This window comes from Aulostomus chinensis, chromosome 19 (assembly GCF_037954235.1).
Source record: "Aulostomus chinensis isolate RoL2024-O1b breed Wild chromosome 19, RoL_Achi_v1.0, whole genome shotgun sequence".
Classification (NCBI taxonomy): domain Eukaryota; kingdom Metazoa; phylum Chordata; class Actinopteri; order Syngnathiformes; family Aulostomidae; genus Aulostomus; species Aulostomus chinensis.
In genome coordinates, this window is record NC_141338.1 from 21705332 (window position 1) to 21726003 (window position 20672).

Consider the following 20672-nt stretch of genomic DNA (forward strand, 5'->3'; position numbering starts at 1 on the left):
GAAAAATAATAGAGCCCCGGAGAGGGTGTAACCTCAGGCCTACGTTGAGAAGGCTTGCCGGAACATATGGGTTTTTAGCTGCTTTCTAAAGCTGTCCACGGACTGGGCAGCTCTTAGCGCCTGAGGAGGAGAGTTCCAGAGGCGTGGGGCCACTGCTGCAAAGGCCCGATCACCTTTAGTTTTTAATTTAGTGCGGGGCACTGCCAGGAGCCCCTGGTCAGCTGACCGCAGAGAGCGACTAGGGGTGTGATGGTGGATGAGGTCACATTCAATGATATACTTTTAATGATATTAGCAACTGTGTGTTATACTGTGTGGAGAAATAAACCCTATCTATTTTAGCTTTCTGGGCTTTAGCCTTGTTCTCTAAAATGAACTTGAACAGATTGAGAGAGATGGTCAACCCACACAGAAGAGGATGTGGAGGGGTTGGAGGCGGAGGCCCATGGAATCCACAACCACGCAGTGACTACTAACCCTGAGCAAACTAAGTCAACGGTGATCAACCTGTCAGACCAACAACTCACTGATGCTCAAACCAAGGTACTCGCTAAAGGACTATTCTTTGCCCCTACTAATGTTTCTAATGAGTTTGACTTGAAAATCGATTTATTGTCCAAAGTCAAAAATTCAAATCAGGACTCACTTCTTGAGAAAAAAGCCCAGAAAGCTAAAATAGATGGGGCTTCATTTCTCCACACAGTATAACACGAAGACCTGATCAGTTGCTAATATCATTAAAAATAACTGGAATATCATAGAATGTGATGAGACACTTAGCAAAGTCTTTCCAGAGCCCCCCATGATTTCATTTAGAAGGGCGCCTACTCTTAGTGACAGACTTGTGTGTAGCCATCTGCCTGCATAAAGAGCTCCTTGGTTACCCAAGGCACCTGCCGGTACTTACGTAAGCGGACACTGTAAACATTGTAATGTAGTGGTCAAATCAAAGGAGTTTACACACCCGATTATGAAAACTACTTATAAAATAAATAATCCTATTAATTGTAAATCTTCACACATTGTTTACATTCTGGTGTGCTCTAAATGTAATGCCTTCTATGTAGGCCGCACTATGTAGACTTAAAGACAGATTATATGAACACGAGCATGCGATCCAGATTGGTAACATGGACTATGCCATGGCGAAACCTCTTAAACATGTACATCAATGTTCCTCTGATTCTTTTACAGCGATTGGTGTGGACTGTGTGCCCCAGACAGATAGGAAATTTTGTTGTTTCCAGCGGGACCACTGTGCACTTTTGATGCTGATGGCTGAAACTGGAGTGTAAGGATGGAGAGTTGGCGGGCAAAAGGGAGCATTAAAAGGAAAGAGAGACAGGATACTGATGGTGAATTGACAGCTATGGGAGGCGGGTTGCGACAATTTTTGAGACTTAAGAGTGGGACCTGAGTTGGAAAAGTTGGGAACCACTGCCCCGAGGTGTTACTTTTGAGTGAAGCGATCTTCTAAAAATGATTTTGGTTGACAGAATTTCCATCCTCAGCGTGCCTTTGATTTTTGCATGTTTAGCAACATCAGCTAGCCAGCTAACGTTAGCTAGTTGCCTAAGAGATATCTTACAAACACCTGAAACTACTTTCTTGTGACAGAAACATGTTTAGAAGGAAAAAAGAACCATCAAAAAACCACTCAAAACTTAAATCTGTACACAAATTAAATTTTCTCAGAAAGTTGCTGCAGAAATTTATGGGTAACAGTTTGAATGAAAGATTGAAATGAGCCATATTGGAGTAGTGTCAAAGTGTGACAGCAGACAAACAAAACTTGTGCGTGCGTGCATGTGTATCCTGTTGGTCCATTAGCTCAGCAGTTCAAGGTAGGTGACAGGAACTTTACCCTTCGTGTTACCTCGTTCTCCAACCAACCAATCAGGGTCCATTCCTGGTACGGTGTAAACTGTAATGACCTACCAAGGAAAACCAAAGCAGAGGATCTTTTAGGACAAATTGGGCAAAACGCCCCAAACCCCAAAACACTTTAAACTACTAAGGTTTTAAAGAGTTAAGAAGAGGTCATTACACTTTACTTGAAGAAATTTGGTTACAGTTTAATTCATAATTACTCACTCCCTAAGAACTACAGTCTGCAAGTCTTCCCTGACAGCTGCTGCTCTCGTTGTACTACGACTGCTCAGCAAGAACCAGTACAGTCATGCCAGCGGCAAACCTAGATTTGCTCCTGTGAACACTTGTCTCTACAAAGCTGTATGCTAGGCTGGGATAAGCTTTGGTCAGCTTCCACAGTCACCCTTTGACAACAGCTTCACATCAGGCCTTTTAAATTTAATTTAATTGCTCAATGGTTTGTACATGGAGGTAGTAAGAAGCTGCTCTGCTTTGATAACTGGTGCTCTTACTGTCCCTCTTCTGAACTGTGTTGAGTTCAGCAGTTGAGGGTAAGTTGTTAGTGTCAGGCCAGTGAATCCTGGTCACACTAGGGAAACTGACTTGAACAATATAAAGAACAAAGCAATACTGTATGCTGCCGTACCTCATCAGCCAAAAGAGACATCTCACTGGTGTCATTGGCTTCATAGTCATACAGGACCTTGGCCTTTCTGGTGCCTGTCACAGGAAGTTGTGATTGCTCCACAGTTATAGTGCTGGGTTTCTGGTTTGAGGAGGATGGAGCTGTGGCGGCGGTAGATAACTGCCCAGACAGGACGGCAGAGACAGGGTTGGGGCAGACAGTAGATGTGTGGCAGATGCTGACTGCATTTGAACTTCTGTGGAGGATTGAGCAAGGTCGTGAGATTCTAAAGTGGATTTACGGCAAATGAACTGCATTCGCAGACATGATAGATCACACAAAAAGGAACATGGCAGTTGACTCTCTCCCTCTCTCTCTCTCAAAAACACACACACACACACACACAGAACAGATAATGGTCTAATGAAGTGGAGGCTGAGCATTTTCAGAGGATGAAATCAGAGACCTTGCAGGACACCACAGGCAATTTGAGACCCTTTTTAGTGTTCCTCAACCACATGGAGAGGAGAATTAAAGAGGACTGATGGTCAAGTGCAGTGGTCAGCACTGTCACCTCACAGCAAGGAGGATCAGGGTTTGAGCCCCAGCTGGAGCATGGGATCTTTCTGGGTGAGTCTCCATGTTCTCCCTGTTCCTGCTGGGTTCTCTCTGGTACTCCAGCTTCCTCCACAGTCCAAAGACATCAAGAGGGACCAGATTAATCCAGACTCTAAATTGACCGTAGGTGTGACTGGGAGAGCCAATGGTTGTCTGTCTCTATGTGTTGGCCCTGCCATGGACTGTTGACGTGTCCAGGGTGAACCCCGCCTCTCACCTGAAGGCTGCTGGGAAAGGCTCCAGCCCCCCACCACCCTTGAGGATAAGCGTAGAAAATGGATGGATGGATGATCGTCAAGTCAAAAATGTTTTGAAGATGGAATGTGAAACAGCTGTTTAGCAGACTTAACACTTACACATTGGACAATAAGCTCCTGCAGACCATGAGGACATGGTTCCATTATTTTGATGCTGACTGCTTTTGGTTTCTGTTTCTGCAATGCTTTGTCAAGACAGTTGAAAACAAATCTACAATGATCTTCTTGTAGAGGGAGATTGTTTTCACGCGTGTCGACGGGTTTGTTCTCTTGAAATGGACGCAGCTTGTCACACAGAAAACAGACACTTCTGGGACATAAAACAACTCTGCGACCTATTCTCATACAGTGGACAGGGTTAGCAAGCAGACAGTCATGGGAATGACGGTCAACAGTGATATGACTTTAATTTCGCCTTTCAGTCCATGAAGTTGATGAATGTCGACCAGTCGGTTTCTTACTGGTATCACAGATGAGTGCAATTCAGATCTGGTGTCAGTGTTTAAAATCAAGTGTAAATAATAGCCAATGTAGTGACGACAACTGCCAATCAAACAGGCTTTGTGTGAGAGGCTATGTTTAGAAACCCAGGTTGACCTTTGACCTAAACTTGTGTTTTTATGTACTGAAGCCAGCACAGTCACAGAGGAAAAAAAACTCTTTTCAGTTCAATTTTTAGGAGACCTCCTTCACCTTTCCTTCAGCAAAGAGAATGGAAGCCCTAAATGGGAAACTGGTGCCTCGCACAATGACAGACTGGATGACCAATAGGAAGGTGTGGAGTCAAATGTAGCATCCTTAAGTTCCTCAACAGATTAAGACATTGTTGATCATTTTTCTAGGAACCGTTTCAGTCCAAAATGGTGGTGAATGCTGCATTCTGTTGCTGCAGTGGAGCGATCGACATCTGTGTTAATGTGATTGTCTGTAACACCTCGAGGGCATTGCTTCAAATTTAGCTCAAATGTCCACTATGGCTTAAGGCCTGAAAATATTTTGGTGGTCTAAGGTCAAGGTTCCATTGCCTTATATACACAGTATCTCCGGAACACTTGGAGGAAATTTCCTCAAATATAGTAAAAACATCCAGTGGGCCGACACATACCCTGAAAAATGTTGGTGGTCAAAGGTCAAGGTCACTGTGACAGGCAAACATGGCAGAGTCTGCTTAAATGATCTTATATCCAAAGTCACTGCCTGAAAACACTGCTGATGTTGCAGAGGGAACCAAACTGCACTGATGGTGCACAGAGCCAGTCTGGCTACGTAAAAACCCCACCACGTTCTGCAATGTTCTGTATTCTGCTACGTTCTGTTGGTTTTATGCAGAGCTCCAGTAGGGTTCCAGCTTTGGCCTTCCTGAGTGCTTGATCCGGTTCCATGCAGAGGCCCTCACGTCTCGCCACACCTTGTGTATTATCAGTGAAAGTGAGAGAGTCACAGGGGCCCTGCTGCTGTTCTTGATTTAATAGTGTGTTCAAGGATTTGTTGACCATTTCGGACTGATGTGGTTCACCTTCCGAAACATGGCTGCCAGCACCACTGGGTCAGTTTTACTTTTCCAGGACTGTGAACATGTGATGCTGTTAAGCTGCTTGAAGCAGGCTTGGCTGGAGCTGCTGCCAGGCGTTAGATGAGCTGCAGCTCTGTTGCTCAGTCTGTCGCTACAGACTGATGGCAGCGATTTTTGCCTCCAGTTCCAGCCTCTCTTCTTTTTCTCCTCAGTTGCAACTTCATCTTGAGAGGGTTTTGATATGAAAGAGCAGCTAAATCTTGAAAAGGTTGTTTTACATGTTCTTCAGGATGCTTATGACGGGTGTTTTTTTGTTGTTGTTGTTTGTTTTGTTTATTTTAAATTTTCCTCAGAGCTCCACAGCAGTTTCTGGGTACGGAACAGCAATGTCAGAGCTGAGATGCTGGACCTGCCTTTGTAACCTGTCTGTGTTGTTACTTAATACAAGACGTCAAAAGATGATCAACCAGTATTAGGGTGACCAAACTGATTGAAACTTTTTTTTCCAGGAAATGTCCTGTTTTCACATCCTTTTCCATCCATCCATCCATTTTCTTCCGCTTACTCCTATCAAGGGTCGTGGAGTTGCAGGAGCCTATCCCAGCGTCAACGGGCGAGAGGCGGGGTACACCCTGGACAGGTCGCCAGTCCATCACAGGGCCAACACATAGAGACAAAAATCATTCACACTCACAGTCACACCTACGGTCAATTTAGAGAATCAATCAGCCTCGTCCCCTCTTGATGTCTTTGGACTGTGGGAGGAAGCTGGAGTACCAGAGAGAACCCACACAGGAACAGGGAGAACATGCAGACTCCACACAGAAAGATCCTGTGATGGAGCCGGGACTGGAACCTGGAACCTTCTTGCTGTGAGGCCACAGTGCTGACCACTGCACCACCGTGCCGCCTTCACATCCTTTTATTTTGTTATAAACAATTTTCTATCTATACAGAAGAGGCATACTTTAAATGCATTGAAATTATAGGGCATCTTTGAGGAAACTTGGACAATCATTTGAGAATCTCACTGCCAGGCCGAGGGTCCGGGATTTCGGTAGTCAAAATAAGGTCACCCTTACCAGTATTATGATAAAGATTCACTCAATCAAGCATTCATTCAATGCTAATCAATATGTAGATACGGTCTTGAGGTCAGAGTTCCTCAGCAGCATCAACATCTCTGACTTAAAAATGTTTGTGACTCAATACACTGACGCCAAAACACTTCAAAACCCCTAACAAGCAACTGGAAGAATGTATGACACCAAAAGAACCAGGAAATACAGAATTTGGTTCTGGTAAACACATCCTTTTTACATTTGTGCAATCTGTGTGTTCATTTACTGACTAACTGGCTCTTTTTTTAAATAATACTGTTCATCCATGGAAGATACCCCCCAAAAATACCAATGATGAAGTATGTGTTTAGACTATTTGAATATGTGATGTTGATTTATAGCAAAGGGGCTCTACTGGTACTCAAAGCCAGAACTCCTGAAGTAGCTGTGACCTCAGTGTATGAAGCACTTCCAGCTGCAGTTCCACTGTGTGTCACAACTCTCTTGTTCTTCATTCTTAAGACAATGACTAACAGCCGAATACACAGCAATTTGTATGGCGATCCCTCTTGGGATCTGTCTCTAAAGTCACAGAGTTGTTTCACAACTTCTTTCTCCAGAGTCTTGGAGAGGCAAGGAAAATTTGATATTGGTCTGTAGTTGGTAGAACTTCTGGATCCAGGGTTGCTTTTTTGAGAAGGGGTCTAATTCCTGCTACTTTAAAGGACTGAGGGACGGAACCAGATACCTGCGACACATTGATCATATCTAAGAGAGAGAGGGGCTAACGAGGGGTAGAGAGTCCTTTAGCAGCTTAGTTGGGATGGAGTCTAGGAGACAGGTGGAGGTTTAGAGGAGGAAATTATTGAACTGAGCTCCATCCATCCATGAATTCATGTCATGGGGAGCTGGAGCCTATCCATGTGGCTTTCTGGCAGGAGGTGGGGTTCACCCTGGACAGGTCACCAGTCCATTACAGGGCCAACATAGAGACGAACAACCATTCACACTCACAGTCACACCTACGGTCAATTTAGAGTATCAATCAGCCTCGTCCCCAATTGCATGTCCCTGGACAGTGGCAGGAAGCTGGAGTACCAGAGAGAACGCAGGCACAGGGAGAACATGGAGACTCCTCCCGTGCTCCAGCCGGGACTCAAACCCAGAACCTTCTTGCTGTGAGGCCACAGTGCTGACCACTGCACCACCATGCCACTGTACTAAGCTCAGAAAGGCTAATATGAGAAAAACTACCCAGGTGTGAGTCTGGTCCTACTACTGTCTCTGAGGTTTCTGGGGTTATAGGTGTCAGCTGGTGCAGGAAGAGAAGAATTTTCTAATTGGGAGAATTTTGTCGTTAAAGAAGTCCATGAAATCTTTGCTACACACAGAAACAGGAATACTAGGTTCAGTAGAGCTGTGGCTCTTTGTCCGTCTGGCTCCAGTCCTGAAGAGGAACCTGGGTTGTTCTTGTGTTCCTCTATTAGTGCTGAGTAGTCGGCTGCTCCATTTCTACGAAGGGCTTCCTCATAACTTTTAAGGCTGTCTTGCCAGACTACATGTGACTCCTCCAGTTTGGAGCAGTGCCATATTCTCTCTAGTTTCCTCTCCTCGACCAGAGCCTGGAGGAATGTGAGTGTTAATGTGACTGGAGGAGTGGATTCATTCAGACTAGCATCCTCATCACCAGCCAGGTTTCAGTGAGACAGAGCAGGTCAATACAATTGTCAGATATCAATTCATTCACTAATTCAGTTTTTTTGCGTCAGAGATCTGATATTTAATAGTCCACGTCTATCTGACAGAGCTCCTAGTCTCCTATTATCCAGCTGGAACCCTTCACTCCCAGGATGCAGGGTTACTGCTGGTTCCTAGAGTTTCTAAAAGTAGACTGGGAGCCAGAGCCTTCAGCTATCAGGCTCCCCTCCTGTGGAACCGTCTCCCAGTTTCAGTCCAGGACTCAGACACCCTCTCTATGTTTAAGAGCAGACTTAAGACCTTAGATATGCTGCTATAGGCTCAGACTGCTGGGGGATCTCCCATGGTGCACTGGGCTTCACTCTCCTCCTCTTGTACTCATACATGTTACCAACTCGTCTTCTTCTCTGGAGCCTTTGTGCTTCCCCACTTCCCAGATCCTGGGTGCTGCTGCAGAAGGCTACAGACCTGAAGAGGCTCCACCCGTAGCTCCACCTGCTCACCTCCTGTCTGTCCATCAGTCTCTTCCCTTCTCTCTTTCTCTCTGTCCCTCTCTTTCCTTCTGTATATCTGTCTTCCTCCATTATCTGTCTTTGTCTCTGTCCTGCTCTCCTGCTCTCTTTCCCCCCCAACCGGTCAAAGCAGACCTCCGTCCCCACTGATCCTGGATCTGCTCGACGTTCCTGCCTGTTAAAAGGAAGGTTTTCATAGCTGCTGTTGCAGGATGTGCTTGCTGATGGAGAATTGTTGGGTGGAGGTTCATTGAAGGAGTTTGGTACTGGACCTGCTCTACTTGGACAGAGTCATGAGAGAACTTTGTTGTGATTTGGCGCTATAGAAATAAAATTGACTTGACTTGACTTGGTTGTAATAACAGCAAGGTATGCTGGTGACACCACATGGGAAGTTACACAATGTATTCATTTTGATACTTTTATCATTGCCAGTGCTACCTGTGATTCTTAATGACAAAAGGCACAATACAAATAAAATTGATTAGACTTGTTCCTGACACTTGTGGCTTCAAGGTGATCCGTGTAAAATTCATGTCACTGGAAGGATGCACATGCTAGTGAACAGTGGTCTTAAGGCCATTAACCAGGTGTTGATTAGGTGAAAACTACAGGAACATGTTTGCAGCTTCACTGTTACGCCACGTGTAAATCAGGGTCACGACCCACCTGCCCCAACACTTCCATCCAATCAAACAAACCCAAATGCGACAAGTTACAACATTGCGTAAAATGTAAATACAATTAAAATGCAATGATTTACAAACGTTATAAACCTATAATTTAATCACGGTAGAAAAAAGATACAAATGCTAAAAATGAGTAACTTTACTGTTTTGTGAAAAATTGGAATTTGATGGTAGCAACATGTCTCAATGAAGTTGACGGTGACGGGCACCACCAAAGGCTGGAAAGGAAACCATACGACCAAACAGCTGGAGGAACATTTTGCAGCTAATTAGGTGAAATGGCTACAGGTTAGTAGGAGAGGCAGAGTCTCTCTGAAGAAAAAATGGGCAGAGTTCATCAATCTGTGAAAAATTAGGTCTATAAATTGTAGAACAATTTCAGAAAAATGCTCCTCAATGTAAACACTTAATCATCTACAATTCATGATGTCATCAAAAGCTTGAGAGAATGTGGAGAAATCTCTGTGCCTTAAGGACAAGGCTGAAGGTCTACGATGGAAGCTGGAGATCTTTGGGCTCTCAGGCGGCTTTAAAAGCAGGCGTGACTTTGTACAGGAAGTCACTGCAGGGGCTCACAACTTCAGAAATCCTTGTCTGTGAACACAGCTCACCCTGACATCCACAAATTTAAGTTAAAGCTTCATTAAGCAAATGAGCCAGAACTGAGGTAAAATAAGAATTTCAAACTTGGCCTGATCTGACACAGAACAATTCTCCACTTTGCTTCAGGCCATTGCAAATAAGCATTGGCTCAGAGAAGACATCAGCACTTCCTCTCTGTCTCAACATTGCCAGAACTCTCGCAGTTCAGCATTTTCCGCTCCTTTATGGGACATCCTGCACTCTCCAACACATCTGGTAAAACTCATTTACCGATCTCAGCCCCAATATTAGTCATGCAGTTTTTTTATTTGCCATTTTGTTTTTCCTATCATGGAGGAGTGAAGGCTCACCTGCTGAGCTCCTTCTGAAGATCCAGCATGTAGTGATAACACTGGGTGTAGTAGGTGGCCTGAGCCTCCGCGAAATCCTGCAAACAACGCTGGTGGTTCAGCTGAGAGGAGAGAAGCCAGCAGAAGTCAGTGAGGGGAGAAGCTGCACCAGCAACAGGCATGTCAGCCGAACACCATCATCCCAGAGTGTTAATTGTTAGCATCACTATGTGTCGGGTCAAAACCTGGTCAGCGCATCTATTGTCAGATATTTCTGGTAGTGGTTCCAGTAGGATACTTGTTATCATCTATTATATGGGCCACATTATTGTCATTGTGCACATCTCTGAATCAGGTGGTTTTATCAGAGCGAAACCTTAAGGATCACGGATGAACCTGAGCGAGAAGACTGGACCTTTAATAAGCAGAAGGTTCTGATAACAGTTTATGTTCCAGTGGATGACTCACACCATCCACTGGAACATAAACTGTTATCAGAACCTTGGCAGAGCTGATAATAAACCCGTCAGCTCACAGGCTAGAGCAGGGAAAGAAAACCATCAAGGAAACAGAGGAGGGGGTTTACTCCACTATCTGTCCCCCATCTACAACATTGTTCTCTCATCTCTTTCAAAGAAACTCTCCAACTCAGCCTCTAAAGCCTCTTTCACACTGCACCAGAAACGTGGTGTTTGGGCACTCTGAAAGGGTGAACTCGGCATTTCGACCCGCTTCCACCGACCCTCCAAGCGACCTGGGGGTTTAGCGGCTTGCTTCAGCTCTGCTTGGCTGGCCTGCAGGATAAAAAAGGCAACCCGTGTTGTTTCAGGTTTCCCGCGACCTTCCTGTCACATTCTGATTTCGTCACTGTGCCGCCTGGCAGGCTGTCATTGTGGAAGCTCCAGAAAAAAAATAAATAATAAAAAATTGGGCTGCGCTGTGAGAGCCGCTCACTCATCTCTCAATAAAGTTTTGGCCTCTGCCATAAGATCAGTCTTCCTGCTGACGTCCCCAGACTCTGTTTCACTCCTTTTATTTACATGGGTATGATCTCAGGTGAATTAATCTCTGCTTGGGAACTCCCACCAAAAGGGAACCCCAATGTGAACTGCACAAGCGCGACCGTGTTTATAAACAACTTGTATCGCAATCTTGCACATCTTTTTCATCAATCATGGCAGCGCACTGGCAAGATGGTGAAGTCCACGAGCTGCTCGCCATCCGCAGTGAGGAAGAGATCCGGCGGCAGATTTCTGGAACCGTAAGGGTCACGGTGATTTATGGGAACGCTGATTTATGGGAACATCAACGGCATTTTGAGACACGGCGCACTTTTATGTGTTATGATGACGTTGTCAGCGCGATGACGTACGAGAGAGAAAAACACAGGCACGCAGCCCTCACAGTGGGAGCTCAGACCCGCGTCTGCTGGAAGCCTGAATGCGCCCTGATGCTGAGCAAACGCGGGTACAAGAACTCGGTTTGACACGCGTGTTTCAGTGTGAAAGGGGCACAAGAGTCATGGCCATTCACACCTGACCTCAGGTGAGTCTCATGTGACCTCATGTGTCTCTGACAACAGTTGCGAACACTGAGCCTAATGACTGCAACGACTGCAATGACAGTTGTCACCACTCCACGGAGCACTAACAGGCCGCAATTGGGCAGTACACCCACTGAGGTTTAAACACCTGAGCCCTTCACCATCTAGTTAGACTGGGCGGCGAGTCTATGGGTACAGCATAAACTGATGAAGCCACTTGGACAAGGGGGAAAAGTCTTCCAGACATGTAACTACATCCAAATGACCTGATTCAGTTTCTTCAAATAAAAGCCTGACAGCTCTTCCATCAGCTGTGCAGCTGCTCTGTGTCAGACGGGGGCTCACATGAGTGCTGCTGATGCCTTCCAGTAGCAGTCTGGTGACCTCAGCCTGACGGTCAAACTCCGTCTGAGCAACACGCAGCTCATGTTCCGCCTGTGGTTGAAAGGGGGAGGGAGGAAGGAAAGGAAAGGTTAATATTCTGTGGAACCATTCCACACTTTGGATAAAAGGTCTTCAGAGTGTACTCACTTTGTCCACTTCCTCACTCAGCAGCTGAGAGGGACAGAAAAGTTCAGCATTAATGGAGAGGACTTCAGCCAGTTCACAGTGTAACTTCAACCCTCCATTTCACTGGAGTATTGCATTTATGATAAAACTGTCACAGTTTCTACCTTCAAACAACCAGCGCACAGCAGGCGAACCTCAGGATCTGAAGCTCTGCAGTAAGAACTGAAGTCCTGGGATGGTTTTATCTGATTTCTTTTCTTAAGTTACTATAAAACTACATACCCTCAAAATAAGAAATAGTAATTCATATATTGGTTTTGAAAACAAGAACATCTTCGTTTTTTCAGAGACACTTTCAACAAATGTTAGGTCATTCATTAATCCTCTGACTTCCAAACAGTGATTTTGCTTCTGTCACATGTTTTCTGACAAACTTTTCACGTCAATATAAAGTCTTGTGTCTAAAACACCACAATCAGGACCAGAAATTTCAAAAAACATGTCATCAATATCGAAAAGGTTTCTCCAAATGCATATAGGTGTTACCAGACTTTTAACAGTTGACATTTTTACAATTTGCTGTTGTTTTTTTCACATGTTGAAGTATGGCTTAGCCGTTTAATTTGAAGTTTTGTTTCAGTTAGTTTTTTGTACAGGATATTGTTTCAGTACAAGTCTGCTTGGGGACAAAAAAAAAATCAACCAGACATGCAGAGGATAATTTTGAGAGACAAATAACAAATTTCAGCTGTTTTCAAATTTGCTGGCTTGTGGTGCTGCTTTCAGGTACTCGACATTAGCAGGAAATTCTTAGTACAGAACAGCTCAAGCTGTTCAAGAGGACGATAAGAAAAGAGAGAAAAAGGAAAAGGAGATGCTAACCTCCTAACAGCTACCAGCTGTTAGCAAGAGGTGGGGCCTCAGCAACGGTCTAAAGAAATTTGTATTTTTGTTTCTTGTATGGAACTTTTTCCATTTCTGCCTCTGTGATGCATTTCATCTTGGTTGCGTGTGGTTGGTGTGACGCTCAACAGACGTGGGCTTCACACAGTAGTGAGATAAGACGGTTTGTGACTACACAGCTTCTAATGCACTAGGGGTTCCACCATATCACGAGACAGAAGCAACACTAAGACCAGGTTCTATTTCACAGACAGATGATGACAACCTGTCTGGGCTCTGATCCACTGGGGCCTGTCTCCACCTCCCAGCTCTCCCAGTCTCTCTGCAGCTGCTCCAATTAAAGACACAGATCCAGAAATCACAAAGCTAGAATTCAGTTTGACCTACAGAAGGAAATCCAGAGAACTCCACCAGAGACACCACAACAATGAACAAATGCACCTTTGCAGATGATACAACCAACCTGTTTGTTGTAAGATACTGGTAGCTTACCAGGGGTAACAAAACAGGGGTAAGACAACACCAACAACTGCTCCCTGTGGTAACCTGGAGCAACCTCAGGAAATTACTAACAATGTGTCATAACACCATGACCCATTGGCAAACTGTCCAGTTTCCAGAGACGGAAGCATCTCCCTGTGAGTCACCAGTTTAATAGCTTGTTTCTTTTTTATTGTTTTACTGTATTATCATTTTCTGTGTGTGTGTGTGTGTGTGTGTGTGTGTGTGTGTGTGTGTGTGTGTGTGTGTGTGTGTGTGTGTGTGTGTGTGTGCAGTTCCGGCTCTCTGAGATAAGCAACACTCTTACCGCTGATGCACTGGCAGATAGGACATAGTTGCGAGGCCTCGTCTCCTGAAAATCTGGTGCAGCCTGCAAACAAGAACCGAGAGCAGGAAGGAGGTGGAAAGAGGGGGAGGAAAAGGAGGAAAGAAGGGGAGGCAAAAGGAGGAAAGAGGGGGAGAAAAGAGGAGGAAAGAGGGGGGAGGGAGTAGGAGAGGGTAACAGTGTGGCAGTGTGATGTGTTGGAGTTAGTTTGGATTTTTTTAGATACATCCAGACCTCCATTAATGTTTTTCTGTTTCTACATGTTGTGGATTGAAGTCCATCCATCCATCGTCATCTTCCGCTTGTTCCTTTCTATTAAGGGTCGCGGGGGGGCTGGAGCCTATCCCAGCATCTACAGGCGAGAGGCAGGGTTCACCCTGGACAGGTCACCAGTCCATCACAGGGCCAACATACAGAGACGAACAACCATTCACACTCACAGTCACACCTACGGTCAATTTAGAGTATCAATCAGTCTCGTCCCCTCTTGATGTCTTTGGACTGTGGAGGAAGCTGGAGTACCAGAGAGAACCCACACAGGAACAGGGAGAACATGGAGACTCACACAGAAAGATCCCATTCCTGAGCCAGGACTGGAACCTGGAACCTTCTTGCTGTGAGGCCACAGTGCTGACCACTGCACTACCGTGCAGCCCATGGATTGAAGTTCCTTGTTTAATTTTATTAACTGTAATTTCCTGCAATGCCACAAACAGTCACATCTGGGTCATTCATACGGTACGGCCCTGCACACAGATATCCAGTTGGAGTACAGGTACATTTCAATTTAGAGGCCAACTAGTACTCTGCTCGTGAGGGGTCTTCTGTCGCCCCCTGCTGTTCTATCTTGACATTGCAGTAATACAATTCAAACAATTAATTTGTCAAATCCAGGGTAGTCCACGAGGGGGCAGAAAGGCCTCCCAGCTTCATGGAGCTAGAGCGGTTCTCCTGCGTGCATCCATGTCCCGGGAGCCTGACAGCGTTATTGCCCAGAATCAGCTTGTGAGTGCAGCTCTGGTTTGGAGGCCGTAGCGAATCATCCGAAACTATTAGCTGAAAACAGCTCCCAGCTGCAGTCAGTAGGAAGCACACAAGATACAAGAGGCTCCACAAAGCTGCAGAGTCAAGCCTCCTCAACTCTTTCAGACACATTCTACAGCTGCGAGCCAATTGTGATAAGATGTGTGATCTACATGTGTTCACACACGGTTGTTGTGCGTTTTAGAGGACAGTGAGACACGTTTGGATTTGCTTCAGAGCTTTGAAGCCCCTTTCAGCTTCTCATTTCCATCACATGAACTGAGCTGAGGGAGAGTGAACGTTTCCACAGAACTGCTAACCTTGACATGCATGCCTGCTGGACACTAGAAGGTGTTTTTGTCCATTACGAGGAATGGAATTTTTTCATGTTGTGGTTGTAGCTCGGTCTTCGCAGGGTCAACGCTACTGTTGATACCAATACTGCGAGTGTGGTAGCGCCACCTCTGTCTGACAGTTCCACTGTCACCTCAGTAGAATTATCCCTGCCTGTCTGCTGAGTGTCTCACGTTTAGGACTTGGATCATTCCTGGATTGGATGTGTGGAGTCACAGTCAGACAGCACCGGGTCTTCTACATCAGGTTCTGACATCTCGTGAGTCAGAATGTCACAAGTGTGTGTGCCTCCCTAGCTGACTGGGTTCAGGCCAACATTTCTCTGTTCTGTGCGTATCTTAGTATTCTAATACTAAGGGGTCTGGTTCGTGTGAATTTATGGACCCGTAAAGCCTTCTAGGCTCATCATCACTGTGGTTGCAGTGCTTCCACAGAGGAGAGGAAGAAGAGGAAACCCACCGCTGCCTTGGCCTCTGCCTGCTTGGCTTTCTTCAGACGAGCCTTGCAGATGTCAAGATCAAGACGGCGATTCTCCAAGAGTCGCCTCTCTTTCTGCAGGGGACAAGAGAAATCTGATCAGACATCTGGGGACCTGCAGAGGGCAAACATGGCTCTGTCCAGCAGGACCAGGTGTCAAAGTCTAGAGAGAGACAAACATACTGATATAGTCCTCCAGTCTCCCTCCAGGAAGTTGCGTAGGGGAGTGAGGAAGGTGACAGCTGAGGTTTGGAGGAATTCACGCTCAGCTCCTCCCAGTCGTTTCTGGTACTCTCCCACTGTGATCAGGGTGCTGCCTACGGGGTTCTCACACACACACACACACACACACACACACACACACACACACACACACACACACACACACACACAAACACAAAAACACAAACACGACTTTGGTTAGAATACCCAGAAATTTAAAAGAAAAGAAATACAAGAGCATTGATTGGTAATGATTTTGTATCCTTCGCTCAGTCAATGCTCATTGTTCTAGTTTCTATAACTCCACAGCTGTACATTGGCGGCGTCCTTCACTTACTATCGTCAGACTGCCACGTTCAAGGATCTGCTGGGACAGTCTATTTCTCACTTTATCCTCATTTTGAATGTGGAACCTTTGAAGTTTTTAAGAACCAGTGGGAGGACGATTTGAGGACAAAGTTTTCTGATGAGCTTTGAACTTTGATAGGATTCACTTCTCTTCACTTTGTTTACAAAACACAATAATTCTGTTCTTCGTCGACACCGGTCGGAGTGAGATTACGGATCAGACATGTCACCGCTGCGGGTGAGCGCTAGCCACCTTTCACATTTGTTTTGGTTCTGTCCAGGCTAAGGAGCTCCTGGAAGTCAATATTTAAAAACATTCTCAGTAGTTTTGGAAGTACCTTGAGAACCGTCTGTTGTAGTACTGCTGCAGGGTTTGCAGTAGCATCATGTGATATGCATCGTTGTCACCAGGTAAGGAATGTGATAGATTTTGTGTGTCTTCCAGGTGGATGACATTCACTCCTTCAATGGAAAAAGACACACCCTCCAACCTTTACAAGGTGGATTAAATTATTATTGCAATAAATATCTTAATCTGACTTCATACTCAAGGGGGATGTGCTCAGAATTTTCCCTGTTTTAATCTATATAAAAATAATGGCTGCCACTGTCATCAGAGTTCTACACCGCCGGCCCTGTATCGTGCTTTATTTATTACGTCTTGTATTCATTTTTTAAAAATTCATTTTTGTCTTGCATACATTTTCAATACCATTGAATGTATTTATATGCATGAATATAATTGCTAGCTACATCAGCTTGTGGTCTTGTGATGTTGTTAAGGAGTTGGATGATGTTCTTACAGTTTTATCTAATGTATTGCATTTCGCATTGCATTTTGTATTCATTTTTTAACTGTAAAAGTACTGTACAAAAGAAACAATTCTGAGAATCTGCTAAAAACATTATTTCTGGTTGTCATACAGACATAAATGTGCATACGTGATGATCGACCAATCAGGAAGGTTTATTTTGCATGGTGGAGCAGTGGTCAGCACTGTCGCCTCACAGCAAGAAGGTTCCAGGTTCCAGTCCCGGCTCCATCAGGGATCTTTCTGTGTGGAGTCTCCATGTTCTCCCTGTTCCTGTGTGGGTTCTCTCCGGTACTCCAGCTTCCTCCACAGTCCAAAGACATCAAGAGGGGACGAGGCTGATTGATACTCTAAATTGACTGTAGGTGTGACTGTGAGTGTGAATGGTTGTCTGTCTCTATGTGTTGGTCCTGTGATGGACTGGTGACCTGTCCAGGGTGAACCCTGCCTCTCACCCAGAAGCTGCTGGGATAGGCTCCACCCCCCCGCGAACCTTAACAGGACAAGCGTTAAACGTTGAATGGCTTCTATAGAAATACAAACAAATCAGCTGATTATGAGGTCAGCAGGGAACATTGGTTCACATTGCCAGAGCTGTTATAACGATAACAGGGTTCCTGCACCAGCGAGCCAGACTGTTCTGTTGTATGAGAGCATGCACACACGAGAATAGGAGCAGCGAGAGTTCTCGATTTTGCAGCAGTAATTCGATTGTGCAAGCACTTTGCCAGTTGTTACCAGCAACACGACCACGGAACGGGAATGAATCACTCTCAATCTTAGCGTACTAGGAAGAGAAAGATTGACAGTGAAAACTGGGGATTCCATGAAGAATGGACTGGTAAGTATTAGTTCATCCTACCTCCCTCGAGCACAACCCTATGTGTCTCATATGCCTAAAGAAACAAAGCACAAAAATTTTGCACGCGCACGCAAAGCGCGCACATACAAACTTTTAACTTCCTCAAAAATAATTGCAATTGATTCCAAGTTGAGGACCCCTGGTATACACAGTGTTGGAAAATCGGACCCCCCATGCATTTGTGAAATATTGCATTAAGAATCACTCTTAGGTCTTCAAGTGCAATTTCTTTTAGCACAGTCACTACCGAAATACTAAAGAAATCAAAAAAACGTCAATAAAAACTTTACATTGATTGGTTCAATAAAAATGCATACGAAATTTTAACTTTTGGGTCATTTTGATACCAGTGATCCACAAATGAAGGTCATGCTTATCAGGTTATGTCACAGCCTTCAGTAATGCAGTGTTTTCTCAGAACATGGCATGCCAAAGTTGACCTTTGACCTTTGGGATTTAAAAGACCATCACTGCATGCTGTGTGAATGATTGTGAGTTTTGATCAAACAACCAACCAGAACACACAAAGCTTCCAGAAACATTGCTGGCAGCAGGAAATGGCTCCAAGGAGGAAAAGAAACCTATCACAGTGAAATGGCAGTCGCCAAACTATCATTCTTGAAGCCGTGGTAGCCTTCCTGTTCCACGCTAGCTAGTTAGCACTCCACTGACCGTATGGCGTCCCAGGACCAAAGTCAGTGGCGGCGTCCAGCATGTACTGGCCCAGCAGCTCGGCATTGGTCGTCCTGGACGGGAGCTTCTTCTCCAGCTTGTCATAGATGAACTCCTCCAGTCGAGCGCCTGGTAACGAACCAAAAGCCCCTTAGGCAGACATCTGAAGCCAAACCCAGCTGACTGCTGAGGGTCACCTGACGCACAGCTGGACGGACCCTGATACAGTGCTAAAAGGTCATACTGTGTCCAATTTTGTGTGAACAACAGTGTGTGTTTGTGTGTGTGTGTGTGTGTGTGTGGGGGGGGGGGGTGTCTGTGCCATCAATCCGAGCTTTTATTTCTGAATGTGCAGCCGTCAGCAGGGCTGCTGATTCAGCACCGGGGCCTTTACGTTTCTGTTTGAATAGAGAAGCAGGGTGGAGGGGTGCTGTGTGTCACTTACCGGTGTGGTCAACTGGAGCATGAGGGGTTAAAAACACACACACACAGATGGGCAGTTAGACATCACCACCAGAGTAATACCACAAAAATCCAAGTAAACTATGAAAATATTCTCATTACATGTATTTGTTTGTGTGCATGTGGTCGTTTAACTACAAGATGATTGTGACTGGAGGCAAAAAACGGGGAACCTTGTAGAACAGATCAGTGTTCTTTCAGCGTTCACTCCACACTCTGATATAATTGTCCACCAGGGTCTAGCTGCATGCCATCCCCGCTAGCCGGGCATGTCTACGGGAGGACAGACTCACTGGGGTTGGGCTGCAGCAGCACCTCCGTTTGTCGTAAGATCCTCTCGGTCCAGGTCTTGGTGCTGTCAGCCCGAGCAATCAGGTTCTCTAAGTGAGGATCCAGCTCCGTCTTCTCCGCCTGACCCAGCTTCTCTTCTGTGAACTAGGACACAGACTCACCGTCACATGATCACAGTACCCAACATCCCAGCAGAGGGTAGAGGGCACCACCCTTACTGGGCGGCTGAGGGCTGCATCCAGACTATCAAACCTAACAACCTTGAACCTGAGCAACTACTGGATAGGAGCGCCACCATGAGCTTCAGATCAGTGCAGACTCATAAAGAACGTGCAAAAACCATATGATTTCCTGTTGTCACCAGGTGGCGCTATGAGCAATGTGACCCTGGGCCGAGGCCACGCCCCTCCACCAAGCGTGTGTTCATTGTTTTATTTCTAGTCGGGATATTTAGATTACAGGAGAGAGCGAGAGACAAGGTCATGAACCTGGAACGTGTTCACTTCCAGCCTCCTCATGCCTGACGGGGGACGATCAGGTGGGATTCGGAACGATCCCAGAGCACCAGAGTGTGAATGACGGATCACATGATCGCTGTTGAGCTGTTCCGTCGATGACGTCTGCTGCGGTCACGCGGTAGATACATTCGATCATAGTCATCAATAATGGATAATGGAGTCTTGACAGACCTTGATCAGCTTACAGCCCCCCCCCCCCTCGCGCGCACACACACACACACACACACACACACACACACCACAACCACCCAACACACCGCCAGCAATACAAATATCGACAAGGACATAAGCAACAGCTCGGCGGACGCGCAGCATCCCGCAGCGCTGCGGGGCTCCGTCACTTACTTACGCTGACGCTGATGTGATGTCCAAGTGTCTGTCTCACCTGCACCGCCCTGGTGAAGAACACCCCTGCATCAGACGCCAGTTTCTTCACGTTGAAGTCCATGATGCTGCCGAGCGGTACTGCGCGGTTCTGAGCAAGAGCCGGGCCCGCTGAGGGAATCCTCGGGATCAGCTGAGATGATGCAGTCGCGGACCTGAGCTCTAATCCGCTTCGTGCACTATCGGTAATCTGCTTTTCGCCCTGCACAGATGGGTTCATTGCGGGGGCGTCTTCAGGACTTCAGACCGCGAGGTCGATCACGGAGAGACTGATTTACAGGAGTATCACCGCGGCTCCCTACAGTTTTTTTTTAATGCAAATTTCAAGTACAAAAAGAAAATTCAATTATAAATACAAACGTTACTCCTTTCGGAACCGAGCATAATGTTCCATTTATAAGATATTTTCAAATAAAATGTAAACAGAACAACGGCGGCTCCGTACAGGTTCTGCCTCATCGGAAGTTGATGTCCGTCCACAGGTTTACCTCCACCTATCAAACACCTGATTAAAACAACTATACCAAAAGGTTTAGCCAAACTCAAACCAAAACAGTCACACCTTTATTTACTGCACATTTCCAGGGACCGTTGGAAGGATTTGTTGTGTTCGGCTTCCACGGCCGGAACAATCAATGTAGTTCTCAACCTTTTAATAAGATTTGCATTACTTTATAGAGAATTGCAC

At 45.7% G+C, this 20672-nt stretch overlaps 1 protein-coding gene across 5 annotated transcripts; it reads right to left on the bottom strand.

The window, feature by feature from the left end:
- Positions 1-827: 827 nt before the first annotated feature.
- On the bottom strand, positions 828-20192 carry LOC147244384 (endophilin-B2-like). 5 transcript variants are annotated; one of them, XM_086186646.1, is made up of 13 exons: positions 19986-20192; positions 19085-19226; positions 18775-18786; positions 18330-18458; positions 15597-15730; positions 15396-15488; positions 13542-13604; positions 12999-13061; positions 11852-11875; positions 11666-11755; positions 9799-9899; positions 2519-2753; positions 828-1934 (listed from the first exon to the last, which is right to left on the bottom strand). In XM_086186646.1, exons 1-13 carry the CDS (start codon positions 20046-20048, stop codon positions 1827-1829), a joined length of 1257 nt encoding a protein of 418 aa, XP_086042772.1. In that variant the 5' UTR covers positions 20049-20192; the 3' UTR covers positions 828-1826. The 5 variants fall into 5 exon arrangements, with proteins under 5 accessions (XP_086042772.1, XP_086042773.1, XP_086042774.1 ...); XM_086186647.1 differs by lacking the exon at positions 18775-18786; XM_086186648.1 differs by lacking the exon at positions 12999-13061 and having other exon boundaries at positions 19986-20191.
- Between the last annotated feature and the right edge of the window lie 480 nt (positions 20193-20672).

Bases quoted from the DNA above. Each gene is read 5' to 3' on its own strand.
- LOC147244384 (XM_086186646.1), bottom strand. From the start codon at position 20,048: ATGGACTTCAACGTGAAGAAACTGGCGTCTGATGCAGGGGTGTTCTTC. The intron at 13,062-13,541 runs GTAAGAGTGTTG...TAATTGGAGCAG, and splicing joins TATCTGCCAGTGCATCAGCG to CTGCAGAGAGACTGGGAGAG. The intron at 2,754-9,798 runs GTGAGCCTTCAC...AATCCTCCACAG, and splicing joins CTTCAGAAGGAGCTCAGCAG to AAGTTCAAATGCAGTCAGCA.